The 20,651-nt window shown below is 43.4% G+C and overlaps 1 protein-coding gene across 3 annotated transcripts in view; it reads left to right on the top strand.

Annotated features, from left to right (window-relative positions):
- LOC141086568 (NXPE family member 2-like) overlaps nucleotides 1-20,651 on the top strand; it is a 112,518-nt gene that overhangs the window by 53,533 nt on the left and 38,334 nt on the right. For 2 of the 3 annotated variants that reach the window (XM_073572716.1, XM_073572715.1), the window contains exon 6: nucleotides 4,436-4,654. The exons of the other annotated variant lie outside the window; for it this stretch is intronic. In XM_073572716.1, coding sequence (XP_073428817.1) covers nucleotides 4,436-4,654 — 219 coding nt within the window. The remainder of the gene's footprint in view (nucleotides 1-4,435; nucleotides 4,655-20,651) is intronic. 3 annotated transcript variants of the gene reach the window in all.

The following is a 20,651-nucleotide window of genomic DNA, read 5'->3' as shown; positions in this document are numbered from 1 at the left end:
TGCTTCAATGTCCACCCTTGTTTCATCTTCATCATCCTGGTATATTCCTGGTAGATGGCAGTAGAAATTTATCAAGAATGCTCATTTGCCCATTCATCCTTCCTTCAATCACATGAAATTTGCCAGTGCCATATATTGAAAAATAGCCCCACACCATGATGTTCCCACCTCCAAATTTCATTTATGGTACGGTGTTTAGGGGATGATATGCAGTGGCTTTTAACATCAAAACTTGGTGTGTTTTATGGTATCCAAAGAGTTCAATTTTGGTCTCATCTGACGATACTACATTCTCCTAGTATTTCAAGTTTAAATTTTGTTGAGCAAACCGTAAAAGTGCTTGAACATGCTTTTTAATCAGTAATGGAGCTTTGCATGGTGAATGTGCAAACAGACCATGAAGGTTGAGTGCATTACTTATTGTTTCCTTTGAAACAATTGTGCGGATTCTATATCTCTCCATACGTAGTCATTTGCTCTTTGACAAGACTTCTGATAACTATGTTCATTCCTCTGTCTAAAATCTTGTGGGGAGTACCTGGTCATGGCCGGTTTATAGAGAAATGATGGTCTTTCCTCTGGTTTATGACCCCAACAAGGTTCACTATAGTTAAACCCCTTTCCGACATTGGGCGTAATAGTACGCCGATGTCGGACTCCATACCTTGATGTGGGCTCCAGGAGTGAGCTCACATCTTTCCCAGGACATGTCGGGGGGGTATACTAATGAGCCTTGTTAGGTAGAGCTGATAGGAAGTTCACATAGGTGTTAACTGTAGGAGGAGAGAATAAGGAATAAGGCAGAAGGACGAGCATGCCCGACAAGTCCACAAGGGCTCTAACTCAGGACTTCAAAGCAGTTACGTACGTTGTTTTAAGAAGAGAAGCACGGGCACAGTCAGACGGGTGTTGGATAAGACCGGAGCACCCGGGGAATTACAGTTTATGGCAGCAGCAGGAGCGTAAAGGAAAATGTGGTCCAAAAGTCATGCAGGGCGCAGAACATTCACCATGTGGCAGAACTTAAATAGGGCTGAAGCTTGCAAGTCCAGGCAAAACGGATGAACTGGATCCCCTATGTCTTGAGGTCCTACAGTAGTGAAGCTGCGTTACCGCCAAGGGCGCTACTACTCCTTTATGCGCGTGAAGATAAGGAAAGTAAGAAAGGGAAAGTGCAGGAGGAATACTGTGTGGACTGTAATGTAACTGATGTGTTCGGGACCATTAAAAAGGAATGTAAAATCATTGATTTGGCATCAGAACCGGTATCTGTGTCTGCTATTTCAACCCTGAGCACTGGAACCAAGTTTGCAGGAGCTGGGCCACACCGCAGTGGAATCCCTGTCTGTGGACCAGCATCCCAAACAGGTACGCCGGTAGAAGCTGATGGTTTTTCTGTGGGTGGAGGCCAGGACACCAGAACCCCGGTGTCCTTGGCTATGACTACCGTCCTGGCCGCCTCTTGCAGCATGGCAACTGGAGGTCTCCTGGAAACCTCTATGGTTGTCACTGCTGTCTTGCTCTGAGCGCCACCCAGTGGTCGGCCATCATAGCAAGTGAGTAATTTGGCTACATAGTGGCAATCTGATCATGCCTCTATGTAGCAGAGCCAATCGGGTTATGGCAGCGTGCCAAAAGTAAAAAAAAATTATTTTAAAAATATAAAAAAAATAAAAAATATAAAGTTCAAATCATCCCCTTTCACCCCATTCAAAATAAAACAGTAAAAAAAATCAAACATACACATATTTGGTAAAGCCACATTCAAAATCGCCCTATCAGTAAAAAAAGGATTAACCTGATGGCTAAATGACTTAGCGAGAGAAAAAGTCAAAATGCCAGAATTACATTTCTTTGGTCGCCACAACATTGCATTGGAATGCAATAATGGGCGATCAAAAGATCGTATCTACACTAAAATGGTATCATTAAAAACATCAGCTCGGCACGCAAAAAGTAAGCCCCCACCGAACCAGAGATCACAAAAAATGGAGACCCTACGGGTATTGGAAAATGGGGCAATTTTTTTTTTTAAACAAACGTTTGGAATTTTTTTTCACCACTTAGATGAAAAAGAACTTAGACATGTTAGGAGTCTATGAACTCATAATGACCTGGAGAATCATAATGACAGGTCAGTTTTAGCACTTAATGAACCTAGTAAAAAAGCCAAACAAAAAACAAGTGAGGGATTCCACTTTTTTTGCAATTTTACTGTACTTGGAAAGTTTTACCTTTCCAGTACATAACATGGTAAAATCAATGGTGTCATTCAAAAGTACAACTCGTACAAAAAAGAAAAAAAAAGAAAAAAACAGATGGCACTCACCGGTTAAAAACTTCTTTATTCCAATACTTTAAAACATCGGCATAGGGAGGATGGGAGCAGAAGTGGAAAGGACGACAGCCATTTCGCACTGCAGTAGCGCTTCTACTGGTCACACAGTCCCTATGCCGATGTTTTAAAGTATTGGAATAAAGAAGTTTTTAACCTGTGAGTGCCATCCGTTTTTTTCTTTTTTGTATCCATTGTGGCTAATTCCTTTGGAGTGACACCTCGGTTTATGGAGCACTTCACGCGGTACGCATGTTTGCAGTACCAGCTCACACAATTACTTGTGCAATGAATGGGCTTCCCCGCTGTGCGGATTAACACTTTGTTGGAGCAAAAGTACTACTCGTCCTGCAAAAAACAAGCCCTCACAGCTATATTGATAGAAAAATTTTAAAAAAAATGGCTCTGAGAAGGGGAGAAAAAAACAAAAACGCAAAACTGAAAAAACTCCTTGGGTTAAGGGGCTAAAGATTCTTCCGTAACCAATGCCATTAGTATGTTTTACAATAAGGCTGAAAAGGTCTTGAGACAGCTCACTGTTTTTATCCATCATGAGATGTTTCAAGTTTGGCTCCTTGGTGATGAGACACCTTTTCATAGGCCATCTGTTGAACTAGCTGATATTATTTTTTACTACATGGCATGATTGTTTTCTAATTAATGATTGATTTCAGAAGGTGTCATGACTTTCCATGGCTTTTTGAACCTCTCTTTCTTCATGGTTTTAATACTTTTTCCCTGTGTCATTTCTCATTATTATGCACAACTTAATATATGGAATTCTATGTTTTAGTTTCTTTTCCTTTGCAGACTTGATTGGTTGCTACCGACATCTGGTGAAAATTTTATGTCAACAGCACCTTTATAAATATATTTACTTAGAAAATTGATGATGTGTTTAAAGGGAACCTATCAGCAGGTTTTGCTGAGTAACCTACAGACAGTGTCAGGTTGGCACCGTTTTACTGATTAAAATGAAACCTTTGTTGATGAAATCTGTCTTATGGTTGTTGTTTAATCTTTATTTTCAGTTTTGAGTTGATGATATACTCGTGCTCCAGGGTGGGCCTCTTGGGGGGTTTTCATGTGGTGCTCTTCTTAGGTATTCATCAGTATGATTTCCGACAGGTCTCTGATCCCTCAGTGACCTACCCACTATGTTACATAATGAATATTATATATATATATATATATATATAAATAAATCACCTTTTGCAGGCCATTAGTGGCAGTGTCTGTGCTGCAGCATGATCGCATCTGTGATGTGTATTTAATACTTTGATGATATCCATAAATGAATAAGAAAAAAAAGCTGCTACTACGCAGGCGCCATCTTGCTAGAGAAAAAAAATGTTCTCCTCTAAGATAGCCCTGGCTGCGCCTGCACAGTAGCATCTATTACAGTGTTTGAGTATTATGGAAGAATTCTGTCAGTCATAGGCACTCGTCACTCTAGTAATTTATTGTCTTGACTACAAAACCAGACCTTTATTATACTCATCCTTTTATTTGGTAATTACATATAGTTACAAAGGTTGAAATAATACCTGGGTCCATCAATCTACTTGAAGTAGTTGTGACGCTTGTCACTACAGTAAATATATATACTTCTTACTGTAAGTAAAGGGAGGTCAAACAATCCGAGGTCAGGTCCAGGAAATGCCGCAACACAAAAAGGGAAGTCAGCAACAAAGTCCAATAAATCAGTCGAAGTCAGGAAAGCCAGAAAGACAAAACAGTATACAGGGAGCAGGCACAAGCAAAGTCAGGTCACAAGCAAAGGGACTGAGTCCGAGAAGAGAATCAAGTCAAGCTGGGTCAGGCACAGAGGGATCAATGTTACACAGGCAACAGCAAGTGTACGATTGACACTGGAGGAAGGAACTAGCATGCTTAAATAGAAGCCTGATTAAGGAAAAGGAACACAGGTGATTGCAGCACAGACCCAGCACAGACAACCAGCCCAGACACAAAGTAGCAAAAAAACAGAAACAGAGTGGAGATCGTGACAGTAATGTTACAGTGGATCCATTTTTATTTTTGAGCATGTACTTTTAGGAAATAATGGTAAATCTTATTTCTGGTAAATGTATCTTACAGATCGCTCAAGGAAAGTGTTAACAAAATGCCAAATTGGGATGCTTCCCCCTTTTCCTAGTGGATACGTCCTTAAAAATCAATGGTTTCCGATATACTGTAACTTATCAACATATGAACCTTTCAATAATATGAGATCGTGTCTGGCTAACAAAATGATATATCTAATGGGAGATTCAACTATTCGTCAGTGGATCGAATATATCCCGAAATTCATAAAGAGTATGTATGGTGTTACTGAATTCTTTCATCTCCTGTTTATCCTTTGTATATATCCAGATGAAGTTTAGAAAGCCAGTCAATTAAATATTATAAATAAGATGTGTAGGACTCTACAGCTTTATCAGGGTTCCTGGTACTTCAGAAAAAGTTTGTACTTACTTTCCATGACAGAGATGGACATAGCCTTGCTCCAAGGAAATGTCTTGTAATTATTAGGAGCAACAGGGATACAGGAACTTTGCTACTGAGCAAATTTGATTTTAAAGTCAAAGCTGCTGTGCCTGCTATTCTGACAGTTTTAATGATTAATCAATTTAGTATATGTGTCTTCATGATTTATTAATTTTTGTAATCTTTCCAAAATATGTTCAATATATTTATTTATTTTTTTCTTCATCATTCATAATAACTAGCTGATAACTTGCTGTTTACTGGAGAACAAGCCATTAGGACAACCCCACCACGACCACTGATCCCAACTAAATAGCCAAGTGGAGCACTTGATTATCCCTGTCACTCACATAAATAATAAATGGAATGTTTGGTGTTCCTCTGAGGACATTTCTACATCCTAATGGGGCCTTTTCTGAAACCTGTTTATAGAATCAGTGAGCTTCCAGTAGTCAGAACCGGTTGTGTCTGATGGGTCCCGCTGCAAACTTTGGACCTGGGCCCCCATCTTCATGTTGATCAGATAAATGTAAGAACAAAAACGATCAAAAGTCCAAAATGTTATGGAATTAGAAAATGTTTAATAAATACTTCAAATATAAGGGAGGGAAAGTCACCCACCACACATGTGTTGGAAAACAGACACTGAGGAAAAAATTGCACAGAACTAGCACATGGGTACAGACCATAATCAATACAAATATGAGCAACACATAAAATAATTGTAGTGAAAACTGTCACAAGATTGCATGTCCTCAGTACATCATAACTGCCCACAAAGTGGGCTGCATATAGTCATATTACCCAACATATAGCATACTTGGAAGTGCACATAGGCCTCCCACAACCCGATTAATAAATAGTAGAGGTGTATACCTGAAGTGATGGTGAGAGCAGGGACCAAGTCCTCAAGCGTCACCCCGACGTGCGTTTCGGCTATAAAAGCCTTTCTCCTTGAGAAAGGCTTTCATAGCCGAAACGCGTGTCGGGGTGACGCTTGAGGACTTGGCCCCTGCTCTCACCATCACTTCAGGTATACACCTCTACTATTTATTAATCGGGTTGTGGGGGGCCTATGTGCACTTCCAAGTATGCTATATGTTGGGTAATATGACTATATGCAGCCCACTTTGTGGGCAGTTATGATGTACTGAGGACATGCAATCTTGTGACAGTTTTCACTACAATTATTTTATGTGTTGCTCATATTTGTATTGATTATGGTCTGTACCCATGTGCTAGTTCTGTGCAATTTTTTCCTCAGTGTTTGTTTTCCAACACATGCGTGGTGGGTAACTTTCCCTCCCTTATATTTGAAGTATTTATTAAACATTTTCTAATTCCATAACATTTTGGCCTTTTGATCGTTTTTGTTCTTGCCTTTATGTTTATCAATTTGTGATTAGTCCCATAATGGTCCATGTTCATCAGTGCCATAGGCATAATTGAATAAGCATTTTGTGGGTATATATATATATATTTTGGATTTGATGTACTTCACAAGATATTTACAATGTTGATCAGATGTATAGGCTCTTGCAGCTTTCTAATTCCATAATAAAGGATATGTCACGACTTCCAGGTATTACTGCTGCGAGGAGAGCTGCACACAACAGCAAGGGAGCTGACCAAAGCGCCGGGTAACTAAGCCGTTAACAAACAGGACCTGAACTATGTGACAGGGTAGGAGGTGGTCGGCGGCAGAGCCAGAGGCTGGGGTGCAGAGGAGATGATAAACACAGGGGAATAATCAAGCAAGCTATGATCAGAACCAGGAGATCACAAGGTACCAATGGGGTGAGACAGGGGATTGTCAGAAGGGAAGCCAGAGGTCAAAAAGCCAGAGCGAGCAGTGCAGTACAATAGGGACAAACCGTAACATAGTAAAAATAGCCAAGCCAGGAGGTCAGAACCGAAGAAACAATAGTACCAAAACATGAGACAGAGAATGCTAGTATGGAGTGAGTATAAATACCCCTCCCAGATTCAAAGGGAGGCCAGCAAAATTAACCCTAAGAGAACAGGACATTAACCATGTCCTAACCATGACACGATATATGTGTTGCCCCCCATTATGTAGTGATGTTCCCCTTCTTTACTAATGTCCCCCGTCTTGAACCTCCTTCAGGAGTATATGTCGCCTGACCCTTCCAGATATGTATATCTCACCTCCTAGGTCCCTTCCTAGGATATATATCCCCCATCCATTTATATATGCCAAACATCCTAGGTCCCTTCTTGGTATATAGGTCCCCATCATAGGCCCCTTTCTGAAATATATGCTCCCCATCTTAGGCCCTTTCCTGGTATAGATGTCCCCTCTCCTGGTATTTTTGCACCTTCCTGGTATACATGTCCCACATCCTGGGTTACTTACTGGTATTTATATACATTTTGGTATATATACCCCATCCTGTTATATATGCTCTTCATCCTGTGCTATTTCCTGCTGTATATGTCCACCATCAAGGGCCCCTTTCTGATATATATGTCCTTTATCATAGGCCCCCTTCCTAGTTTAGTTTCTTAGTTTCCCCCATCCTGGGCCTCTTCCTGGTATATATGTCCCCCTTCCTGGGTTCCTTCCTGGTATATACAGCATATCCATCCTGGTACTTACCTCATCCTGATATATATGCTCTCCACCTTGGTTTCCTTTCTGATATATACAATGGGCAAAATAAGTATTTGATACACTGCCGATTTTGCAAGTTTTCCCAGCTACAAAGAATGAAGATGTCTGTAATTTTTATTGTGGGTACACTTCAACTATGAGAGACAGAATCTAAAGAAATGCAGAAAATCATTGTATGATTTTTACAAAATTAAATTCCATTTTATTGTATGAAATAATTATTTGATACAATTGAAAAACAGAACTTAATATTTGGTACAGAAACCTTTGTTTGCAATTACAGAGGTCAAACATTTCCTGTAGTTCTTCATACAAATCTTTTCCAGATCTTTCAGGTTTCGAGGCTGTTGCTGGGCAACATTGAGTTTCAGCTCCCTCCAAAGATTTTCTATTAGGTTCAGGTTTGAAGACTGACTAGGCCACTCCAGAACATTGAAATGCTTCTTATGGAGCCACACCTTAGTTGCCCTGGTTGTGTGTTTCAGGTCATTGTCTTGCTGGAAGACCCAGCCACTACCCATCTTCAATGTTCCTACTCAGGGAAGGAGGTTGCTGGCCAAAATCTCGCCATAAATGACCCCATCCATCCTCCCTCTAATATCTTGCCATCATCCAGTCCCCTTTTCAGAAAAGCACCCCCAGTATGATGTTTCCGCCACCAAGCTTCATGGTTGGGATGGTGTTCTTAGGGTTATACTCATCTTTTTTTCATCCAAACATGGAAAATGGAGTTGATACCAAAGAGTTCCATGTTGGTCTCAGCTGACCATATGACCTACTCCCATGCCTCTCCTGGATCATCCAGATGGTCATTGATGAACTTCACATGGGCCTGGACATGTGCTGGTGTGATCAGGGGGACCTTGCATGCCCTGTAGGATTTTAATCCATAATGATGTTTTGTGTTACTAATGGTAATGCTTGAGACTGTGGTCCCAGCTCTCTTCAGGTCATTGACCAGGTCCTCCCATGTAGTTCTGGTCAGATTTCTGACCTTTCTCACAATCATGCTTACCACACAAAGCAAGATCTGGCATCGAGCCCCAGAACAAGGAAGATTGACAGTTATCTTTCTTCCATTTTCTAAAATTGTGCCAACAGTTGTTGCCTTCTCACCAAACTGCTTGCCTATTGTCCTGTAGCCCATCTCAGCCTTGTGCAGGTCTACAATTTTGTCTCTTGTATCTCTTGGGAGTATCTCAAAAGCAAAAGAAAAGTCAAAAACGCTATAGGATTTTTACAGGATGAAAAGGGTGAAGAGGTCAAAAGTGATGTTGAGAAGGCTGAACTTTTAAATTCCTAGTTTTCATCTGTGTTCACTAAGAAAGCAATTGTAACATTAACAGATCTTCACAGTGCCATCAAAGGAATAAAAGAATCCACACTATTCATAAATAGAAAAATGGTGAGGAAATACTTAACTAATTTAAATGTATTTAAAGCTCCTGGTCCAGATGAGTTATATCCTAGGGTACTGAAAGAGATAGCAGAGGAAATTGCAAAACCACTAGCCAGAATCTTTTAAAAATCCTGGAAAACAGAAGACGTCCCAGAATATTGGAGAAGGGTAAATGTTGTTGTTATTTTCAAAGAATGAAATAAGATTGAGTCAGGAAATTACAAGCCAGTGAGCCTTACTTCTATACCAGGAAAGAGACTTTGAACAAATTATTAAACAACATGTATGTAAGTACTTGGATAATAATACAGTAATTAACCAGAGCCAGCTTGAATTTGTAATAAACAAGTCATGCCAGACTAATCTAATTTACTTCTATGATGGAATCATGGACTGGGTGGATCAGGGAAATGAGGAAGATATAGTATATCTCAACTTCAGGAAAGCATTGTATAAAGTATCTCATGCTATCCTTATTGAAAAAATGACCGAGTATGGGATTGACAAGGCTACGGTTAGGTGTGTTCATAACTGGTTCAGTGATCATACTCAAAGAATAGTAATAAATAGATGCACATCCAATTGAAAAGGTGCTTCAAGTGGGGTACCATAAGGCTCTGTCCTGGTGCCAGTGTTGTTGTACATTTTATAAATGATCTAGATAAGGGAACTAAAGGTAAAATAATCAAATTTGCAGACTATGCAAAGTTAGGAGAGCAGCTAACACTGGAGAAGACAGAGAAAGAATTCAGAAGGATCTAGATAAGCTTGAACAATGGGCAACAACTAATAGAAATAGTATTTAACAAGGGGAAATGCAAGATTCCACATCTGGGCAAAAAAAAAAAATTACATTTATAGAATGGAAGGAACAGAACTAATCAACAGCACGTGTGAAAAAGACTTCGGTATACTAATAGATCACAGACTGCACATGAGTTAGCAGTGTGATGCAGCAGCAAAAGAGGCAAAAAAATGTTCTAAGTTGTATTAAGAGAAACATAGAGTCTAGATCATGTGAAGTAATTACCTCCTCTACTCCTCCTTGGTCAGGCCTCATCTGGAATACTGTGCTCAGTTCTGGGCATCACATTTTAAAAATACATTTAAAAACTGGAAAAAGTTCTGAGAAGAGCTACCAGGATTGTTAGTGGACTGCAAAGTATGTCCTACAAGGAATGGTTAAAGAATTTAGGAATGTTTAGCTTGCAAAAAAAGTGGAGGGGACTTAATATCTGTCTACAAATATCTGAAGGGATGCCACAGTGTAGAGAGATCATCATTATTCCCATTTGCTGCCACGAAAGGTGATGAATTCTCCTTCAATGGAAGTCTTCAAACAGAGGCTGGACAGACATCTGTCAGAGATAGTTTAGTGAATCCTGCATAGAGTAGGGGGTTGGACACGATGACCCTTGAGGTATTTTCTAGCTCTAACATTCTATATTTCTATGGGGGAGAGGTTGGAGTATGATTGAGTGTGTGGATAGGTGACTTTTATACTGGTAATGCATTCAAATAGGTGCAATTAATACAGGTAATGAGTGTAGAGTAGGAGTATTTCTTTAATTCCTTTCTGTCATCAGACTTTCTATTCCGTTCATGTGACCTGGGACTTAATTCCCATGGACAGAATAGTACATCATGGCGATCGGCCGTGCCCACAGGTGGTGTGCGGCCGCTCCCGGCACTTTAACCCCCGAAACACTGCGATCAAACAAGCTTGCAGCATTCCGGAGCCGGCACAGGGGTTGACAGAACCTCTGCCTTTGGATCAGAGACCCCGCAGCGTGATGCGGGGTCCCGATCGCTGCCATGGAGACCCGATGTCACCATGACAACATCCGGGTCTCCAGAGCTGAGAAACTTCCTGTCATGCGCAGTGTAGCATGCAGAAGCTGCTACATTTGCATCCTATAAAAGTGATCAACCTGCACAAAATGAGTGTCCCATATTGTGTCAAAGTGTAAAACAGAATGAAGTTAAAAAAAATTTAAATAATTGTAAAAATATTTTTAAAAATAATGATAAAAAAATCAATATTTATTCTATCAATAAACAAATATTTGAATGAAAAAAAAATTTAAATAATAAAAGTGCACATATTTGGTATTGCCGCAGCCGTAATGACCCGGCCTATAAAACTGTCCCACTAGTTAACCTCTTTAGTGAACACCATAAAAAAACAAGGCAAAAAACAAATACTTTATCATCATAACGCCAAACAAAAAGTGAAATAACATGCGATCAAAAAGTCGGATAAAAATAAACATGGTACTGCTGAAAATGTCATCTTGTCCCGCAAAAAACAAGCTGCCACACAGCATCATCAGCGAAAAAATAAAAAAGTTATAGCTGTCAGAATAAAGTGAAGCAAAAACAATCCTTTTCTCTATAAAATAGTTTTCATTATATAAAAGCGACAAAATATAAAAAAAATATAAATGAGGTATCGCTGTAATTGTACTGACCAGAAGAGTAAAGCTGCCTTATCAATTTTACCAACTGCAGATAGTGTAAACACCCCCCAAAAAAGAAATTCATGAATTGCTGGTTTTTGCTCATTCTGTCTCCCAAAAATCGGAATAGACAATGATCAAAAAATGTCATGTGCCCGAAAATTATACCAATAAGACTACCAGCACGTCCCGCAGAAAACAATACCTCACATGACTCTGTGGGCCAATATATGGAAAAATTATAGCTCTCAAGTGTGGTGATGCAAAAACTATTTTTGCAATAAAAAGCGTCTTTTAGCGTGGGACAGCTGCCAAACATAAAAACCTGCTATAAGGCCTCTTTCACATGTCCTGATATTTCTGGTACCAGAGATGTCAGTGTCCGTGTGTGTAATACTTGCAGCACACGTGTGGCATATGTGTGCCGTATCAGTACCACACGGATGGGCTCCAAGGAGGAAGCGTTGCAGTAAGCGCTGTTCTGCGGCACCAGGTGCTGAACACGGCTCTCATCATTCTCCCCTGCTCTGCCGGCGATTGGCGCGAGCAGGGAAGAATCATGAGAGTTACATTTAACCCCTTAAAGAAAGCCGATACACCTTTTAACGGCAGCAGGTAATGGTACTTATACCACAGCGTCGCTTTTTAATGGCACTGAGGTTTAAGGTTATAGCACGCCCCAGCATCTGAACTTCTCTGTGGTCTCGGCTGCCAAGGGTAGCCGAGTGTCCCCAGAGAACATGATTGGAGTCGGTTTTTACCGACCTCAGTGTTGCGATTGCCATTATTAACGGTATAACGACGACTGCAAAAAAAGTCAGATTTTCCATTTAATTTCTCTCCACTGATGTGATCGCATATCAGAGGAGAGAGAAAAAAGGTCCCCCGATCTCCTCCCTGGTACCTCTGTTGTCCTTGCAGGCCCACTTGAAGTCCCCCAGGCCATCGCCTTCTTCTGAGAGAAAATGGCAGGTGCATGCGCAGTGCGCCCTCCGAGATCTGCCAGCCGGCACCCGGCAACAATAGATTTTTTCCTATTGGTTCATTTTGATCACTGTGATAGACCCTATCACAGTGATAAAAAAAAGTAAATCAAACCCCCCTTTATCACCCCCTTAGTTAGGGAAAAATAATGAAATAAAAAAATGTATTTATTTCCATTTTCCCATTAGTGTTAGAGTTGGGCTAGAGATGGGCTAAAGTTAGGGTTTGGGTTGGGGTTAAAATTATGGTTAAGGTTGGGGCTAAAGTTAGGGTTAGAGTTGGGGATAAAGTTAAAGTTGTGATGGCAACACAGCGATGACCCCCGATCACGTGATGGGGGTTGTCGCTGCTTGTATTTCCGGACTAGCGTCCGGAAGTGCATTTAAGTGCCCGCTGTCAGAGCTTGACAGTGGCATTTAACTGATTAATAGGTGCGGGCGGATTGTGATTCCACTCGTGCCTATTGCAGGCACATGTCAGCTGTTAAAAACAGCTGAGATGTAGCAGCTTTGAGGTGGGCTCACTGACGAAGCCCATCTCAAGGCGAGGAATACTGCCAGCTGACGTACTACTTCATCAACTAGCAGTAAGGAGTTAATAAACAACAGTTTATGGTCTACGTTATGACGACCGAGACACTACATATATGTGCATCGATGTCAGTAGCAAAAAAAATTGTTCAAAAGTGTTTTGCAGATGACTTTTGTTTATTATCCATGTCACATGCTTCTCAAATAAGATTCCAGCAAAAGTCAGCCAGCATTGACGTACTCCACTTTCCCTGGTACCTTTTCTCCATCAGTGCAATGTCTTGGTGAAACTTTCACCGTGTTCATCGCTAACGGCTAGTGTTGAGCATTCCGATACTGCAAATATCGGGTATCGGCCGATATTCGCTGTATCGTAATTCCGATACTGAGTACCGATATTTTTTCAATATCGGATATCGGAATCGGAAGTTCCCATAATGCAAAGAGCCACTGCTGTGGCTCTGATTGGCTGCCGAAATGACGTCATCATGATGCGCGGTCTGTGCGCATCATGATGCGCCATCAGTTCGGGCCTTCCGGGGGGTCTGTGCCGACTGCCCGGGGGTCTGTACCGGCCTGCCGGGGGTCTGTGCTGACTACCCGGGGGTCTGTGCGGACTGCCGGGGGGCTGTGCTGGCCTGCCGGGGGGCTGTGCCGGGCTGCAAGTGGTCTGTGCTGACTGTCCGGGGGTATGTGCAGGCTGCCTGCTACCATGTGCAGGTATGCCTGCTACCATGACGGTGATTGACACATTAGCCAATGATGGGACAGTAGTAGTCCCATCATCCGGCCTATGTGTTGAATGTAAAAAAACTACATGCTACATATATACTACATAAATGCTACATATGCTACATACAGTCATATGTAAAAGTTTGGGCACCCCTATTAATGTTAACCTTTTTTCTTTATAACAATTTTGGTTTTTGCAACAGTTATTTCAGTTTCATATATCTAATAACTGATGGACTCAGTTATATTTCTGGATTCAAATGAGGTTTATTGTATTAACAGAAAATGTGCAATCTGCATTTAAACTAAATTTGACCGGTGCAAAAGTATGGGCACCCTTATCATTTTCTTGATTTGAACACTCCTAACTACTTTTTACTGACTTCCTGAAGCACTAAATTGGTTTTGTAACCTCATTGAGCTTTGAACTTCATAGCCAGGTGTATCAAATCATGAGAAAAGGTATTTGAGGTGGCACTTGCAAGTAGTTCTCCTATTTGATTCTCCTATGAAGAGTGGCATCATGGGCTCCTCAAAACAACTCTCAAATGATCTGAAAACAAAGATTAATCAACATAGCTTTTCAGGGGAAGGATACAAAAAGTTGTCTCAGAGATTTAACCTGTCAGTTTCCACTGTGAGGAACATAGTAAGGAAATGGAAGAACACAGGTACAGTTCTTGTTAAGCCCAGAAGTGGCAGGCCAAGAAAAATATCAGAAAGGCAGAGAAGAAGAATGGTGAGAACAGTGAAGGACAATCCACAGACCACCTCCAAAGACCTGCAGCATCATCTGGCTGCAGATGGTGTCACTGTGCATCGGTCAACAATACAGCGCACTTTGCACAAGGAGAAGCAGTATGGGAGAGTGATGCGAAAGAAGCCGTTTCTGCAAGCACGCCACAAACAGAGTCGCCTGAGGTATGCAAAAGCACATTTGGACAAGCCAGTTACATTTTGGAAGAAGGTCCTGTGGACTGATGAAACAAAGATTGAGTTGTTTGGTCATACAAAAAGGCGTTATGCATGAAGGCTAAAAAACACAGCATTCCAAGAAAAACACTTGCTACCCACAGTAAAATTTGGTGGAGGTTACATCATGTTTTGGGGCTGTGTGGCCAATGCCGGCACCAGGAATCTTGTTAAAGTTGAGGGTCGCATGGATTCAACTCAGTATCAGCAGATTCTTGACAATAATGTGCAAGAATCAGTGACGAAGTTGAAGTTACGCAGGGGATGGATATTTCAGCAAGACAATGATCCAAAACACCACTCCAAATCTACTCAGGCATTCATGCAGAGGAACAACTACAATGTTCTGGAATGGCCATCCCAGTCCCCAGACCTGAATATCATTGAACATCTGTGGGTTGATTTGATGCGGGCTGTCCATGCTCGGCGACCATCAAACTTAACTGAACTAGAAATATTTTGTAAACAGGAATGGTCACAATAGAGTTGAGCGACTTTTGGTTTTTTAGGGTCGCGTTTCGTTTCGTGAAACCCGACTTTTCCAAAAGTCGGGTCGAGCAAGATCGTCCGATTATAGGGAAAAGTCGGGGTCGTCCCGAAACACGAAACCCAATGTAAGTCAATGGGGAATAAAAGTCGGCAGTGAGAGGAGGACAGGAAACACACCTACAGTGCCCATTTGAATGCCAAAAGCATCAATTCTTCTTTCTTAAGCTTGTCAACCTTAATTAACTTCATAATACAAGTTACGCACTGAAAAATGGGGGTTATTTGGCTACAAACTGTGGGGGGGGAGGGCTGGCTCCAGGTTTTCATGTGCCCTGGGCGAAAGAGCGCCCCTTTAACACATACCACAACTCATCATGCTCCGATACGGCAGAGAAATAGCGGTATAGTACAATGAAAAATACCTCACTTTTTACATCTCATGACGAGGCCCATCTATTTCTCCATACAGAATCATTGGTCCCATATAATGTTTGAAACAGTATATGATGAGCTCCACATAATGCTACAGTATATGTTGGTCCCCATGGATGAAGCTCCACTGTCTTATGGGCCCAAATAATGCTCCAAACATAATTGGCCCCATTTCTAATGCTCTAGTGTATAATGGGCCCTGTAAATGCTGCTCCAGTGTCTGATGTCCACCTTTGGAATGTTCCAGTGTATGGTGGGCCCCATCTATCATTCTCCAGAGTATAGTGCTCCCCAAAAATTGCTGTCCCAACATTGAAAACAATCAAATAAGTCTCCTCGCTAGGGAATCCCTGTACTTGTCTGGACAGGTGCTGTAGCTTGCTTAACAGCTCGCCAGCCGTTCTCACGCCCAGTATGGATTACACGTGATTGCACAAAGGTGAGAAAGGGTACCGTATCCCCAGATAACATGTATGGATAGCGTACACATTCAAAATATATGTCTCAGGAGGCAGGCTCAGACGGTGTTAGGCCCAGTATGGATTGCACGTGATTGCACAAAGGTTAGAAAGGGTACTGTATCCCCGGATAACATGTATGGATAGCGTACACATTCAAAATATATGTCTATACAGCATGAGGCAGGCTCAGACGGTGTTAGGCCCAGTATGGATTGCACGTGATTGCACAAAGGTTAGAAAGGGTACCGTATCCCTGGATAACATGTATGGATAGCGTACACATTCAAAATATATGTCTATACAGCATGAGGCAGGCTCAGACTGTGTTAGGCCCAGTATGGATTGCACGTGATTGCACAAAGGTTAGAAAGGGTACCGTATCCCTGGATAACATGTATGGATAGCGTACACATTCAAAATATATGTCTCAGGAGGCAGGCTCAGACGGTGTTAGGCCCAGTATGGATTGCACGTGATTGCACAAAGGTTAGAAAGGGTACCGTATCCCTGGGTAACATGTATGGATAGCGTACACATTCAAAATATATGTCTCAGGAGGCAGGCTCAGACGGTGGTAGGCCCAGTATGGATTGCACGTGATTGCACAAAGGTTAGAAAGGGTACCGTATCCCCGGATAACATGTATGGATAGCGTACACATTCAAAATATATGTCTATACAGCATGAGGCAGGCTCAGACGGTGTTAGGCCCAGTATGGATTTCACGTGATTGCACAAAGGTTAGAAAGGGTACCGTATCCCTGGATAACATGTATGGATAGCGTACACATTCAAAATATATGTCTATACAGCATGAGGCAGGCTCAGACGGTGTTAGGCCCAGTATGGATTGCACGTGATTGCATAAAGGTTAGAAAGGGTACCGTATCCCTGGATAACATGTATGGATAGCGTACACATTCAAAATATATGTCTATACAGCATGAGGCAGGCTCAGACGGTGTTAGGCCCAGTATGGATTGCACGTGATTGCACAAAGGTTAGAAAGGGTACCGTATCCCTGGATAACATGTATGGATAGCGTACACATTCAAAATATATGTCTCAGGAGGCAGGCTCCGACGGTGTCAGGCACAGTATGGATTTGACGGCCCAGATTACACAGCGGAGGAGCAGGGAGAGGTAAAGATTGCAAATGCTGGGGCCCTGCCCAAGCAAGGGGGGCCCACTTGTGGGCGTCGGTACTGGCACTGGGCCCCTCATAGTACGGCGGTGTGTCTGACGGCGGGTGTGCACCACCACCGTCAGAGACACTTGATTGCACTATGAGGGACCCTGTGCCAGTGCCCGCGCCCAAGAGTCGGCCTACCCACCTGTCCAGGGCAACGGCACTCGCACGGTGTCGTGCGGTAGGTGGTGACCCCGGCAATGGGGGGGGAGGCAGCACAGTTAGGGAGTTTTAGAAAGTGGCATATGTTGATGTTGGACATTTAGCTGATGCAAAAGGCGAAATAGGTGAAGTACCAGGAAGAGGTGGACCAAAGCAAGCCATTTTTCTGTCACCCTATGTGTCATCAGGGGAAGGTGGGACAAAATCCTTGGAAACCCATGCGTGGTTCATTTTAATGAAGGTTAGATCATCCACATTTTGGGTTGACAGACGGGTCCTTTTTTCTGTCAGGATTGATCCAGCTGCACTGAAGACTCTTTCCGATAGCACACTTGCAGCTGGGCAAGCGAGCTCCTGTAAGGCATATTGTGCCAATTCAGGCCAGGTGTCCAGTTTAGCGGCCCAATAGTCAAAGGGGAATGACCTGTGTGGGAGAACATCGATATGGGAGGAAAAGTAGTTTGTTACCATAGTTGACAACTGCTGTCTCCTGTCACTTTCCATCGATGCAGTATTACCAGTTGTGTGAGCGGTATTTGAAAAATCAGTCCACAACATTGTCATGAAACCCCTGTCTCCAACACCACTTCTGCTGTGTGCACCATGAACACCTCTGCCAAGCTGCCCCCCGCTCGTACGGCTCGTGTGAGAACCATCACCGCTGCTGTGTGCTGGGAATGCCTCAAGCAACCGATTTACCAGAGTTGCTTGTTTATTAGCCAATATTAGGTCAAGGTTCTCCTGTGGCATGATGTTTTGTAATTTACCTTTATAGCGTGGATCCAGGATGCTGGCCAACCAGTAGTCGTCATCGTTCATCATTTTGGCAATGCGGGGGTCCCTTTTTAGGATCCGCAAGGCATAATCTGACATGTGGGCCAATGTTCCCGGTGTCAATGATGCACTGCGAGTGCTGGGTGGAGGAGCACTTTCTGGCAAATCCACATCCCTCCAGTCACGCACAAACCCTGTACCAGACCTTGCCACGCCAACATTTTCACTTGCCCCACGAGATGCATCCTCCTCCCCTAAGTAATCATCCCCATCATCCTCCTCCTCCTCCTCTTCTTCCTCCACCCCGTCCAGGAGAGGTCCCTGAGCAGACAATGGCTGAATGTCATCAAGGATTCCCTCCTCCTCTTCCTCCTCATCAACATTGGCTGCAGACACCTGCTCCTTAAGGTGCGTCAAAGTTTGCATGAGCAGACGCATAAGTGGGATGCTCATGCTTAGGATGGCGTCGTCTGCGCTTACCAGCCGTGTGCATTCCTCAAAACACTGAAGGACTTTACAAAGGTCTTTCAGCTTCGACCACTGCACACCTGTCAACTCCATGTCTGCTCTCGAAGTGCCTGGCTGTGTATCCTCCCACAAATGCATTATGGCCTGCCTCTGCTCGCACAGCCGCTCCACCATGTGCAGGGTGGAGTTCCACCTTGTTGCAATGTCGATAATGAGGCGGTGGTTGGGAAGGTGGAGTAATCGCTGCAGCTTCTGCATACGAACGGAGTGTACAGGCGACCGGCGGATGTGCGCGCACAGTCTTCGCACCTTCTGGAGCAGGGCTGTTAACTCCGGATAATTTTTGAGGAAGCACTGCACCACCAGGTTCAAGGTGTGAGCCAAGCAAGATATGTGGCTGAGTTTTGAAAGGGCTATGGCTGCCACAAAATTACGGCCGTTATCACTAACTACCTTGCCTGCCTCAAGATGTACACTGCCCAGCCATGACTCAGTTTGTCGCTTCAAGTACTCGGCCAGCACCTCGGCGGTGTGTCTGTCGCCCAAACACATCATCTGCAACACAGCCTGCTGACGCTTTCCACTAGCTGCTCGATAGGGGGACACATCGTGTGCAACAGTGGCAGCTGCAGATGGAGTGCTCGTACGACTGCGCTCTGTGGACGAGCTTTCACTTCTGGAGAAGGTGGAGGAGGAGGAGGGTCGAACGCCTACAGCCAACTGTTTCCTATACCGTGGGCTAGGCAGCACTGTCCCACCACCGCTGTCCCCTGTGGACCCTGCATCCACCACATTAACCCAGTGCGCAGTGATGGACACGTAACGGCCCTGGCCATGCCGACTGGACCATGCATCAGTTGTGAGGTGCACCTTTCCGCTCACTGACTGCTTGAGTGCATGGACAATGCGGTCTTTCACATGATGATGGAGGGCTGGGATGGCTTTGCGAGAGAAGAAGTGGCGACTGGGTAGGTCATAGCGTGGTACTGCATAGGCCATGAGTTCGCGGAAAGCTGTGCTTTCCACCAACCGAAAGGGCATCATCTCAAACGAGATTAGTTTGGCAATGTGGGCGTTCAAACCCAGTGTACGCGGATGAGAGACTGAGTACTTTCTTGACCTACTCATAGTGTCTGGGAGGGTGAGCTGGACTTGAGAGCTGCATATGGTGGAAGTAGCGGTGGACAGGGCGGACTGAGAGAGGGTTGATGATGGTGATGGAGTTGGTGTTCTTTCTGATGGCCTAGAATCAGTATTTCGTTGATATAACAGTGGGATTCCCTGACTGCTGTGGTCTTGCAACGACACCTCAACATTTGCTGCTGTGCTAACCGGTGGGCTTACAGTGGGGGAAACAATGTAGTGTTGCTGACTACCTTCGTTGTGATCAGTTGCACATGTGGCACTTGAGGTTTGGTGTTGTGTCCACGCTTGCAAGTGCATGCTGGTTAAATGTCTAAGCATGCAACTGGTATTCAAATTTTTCAGATTTTTCCCTCGGCTAAAGGTCTTTGCGCACTTCTTACAGATAACCTTGGCCTGATCATGAGGATTTTGTTCAAAAAAGTGCCACACTGCACTCTTCCTACTTTGGAAGACATTTTGCGGCCTAGCACGCTGTGATCTTTTGACCCTCTGGACAAGCTGTCCAGCAACTCTTTTGATGTTTGGAACCTGTCTTTGGAGTGCTCCGGGCCTGCCAGATAACAGCTGTTGCGATGTTGATGTCTGCTGTGGATGCTCCTCATCTGAGCTATTGGAAGCAGCACCCTCTTCCCCCAATGGATGCCAATCTGGGTCAACAACTGGGTCATCCATCACCTCCTCTTCTATGTCATGTGCACCTTCCTCTGTGTCACCGTGTATGGTGGTATAGTGTGCGGGAAGGGGCACCTGAGTCTCATCAGGGTCAGAATCTGGCTCTGTACACTGCGAGGACAATGTAGTGCTCTGAGTGAATGTACCAGCAGAATCATCCATCAGCGGCTGTGCATCAGTGCACTCCATGTCAGATTCATCTTGGCCTGGGTAATTCACCATTTGACTTGATAATCCAGGCATGGTATGTGAAAACAGCTCCATGGAGTAATCAGTAGTATGGCCTGCGTCATCCTTCAATCTTGGTTGGGGTGAAGGACAC

The sequence above is a fragment of the Dendrobates tinctorius genome, unplaced genomic scaffold (genome assembly GCF_039654945.1).
Source record: "Dendrobates tinctorius isolate UK_male_01 unplaced genomic scaffold, ASM3965494v1 ptg000032l, whole genome shotgun sequence".
In the NCBI taxonomy this organism is placed as follows: domain Eukaryota; kingdom Metazoa; phylum Chordata; class Amphibia; order Anura; family Dendrobatidae; genus Dendrobates; species Dendrobates tinctorius.
This window is presented reverse-complemented; position numbering and strand designations above follow the sequence as displayed.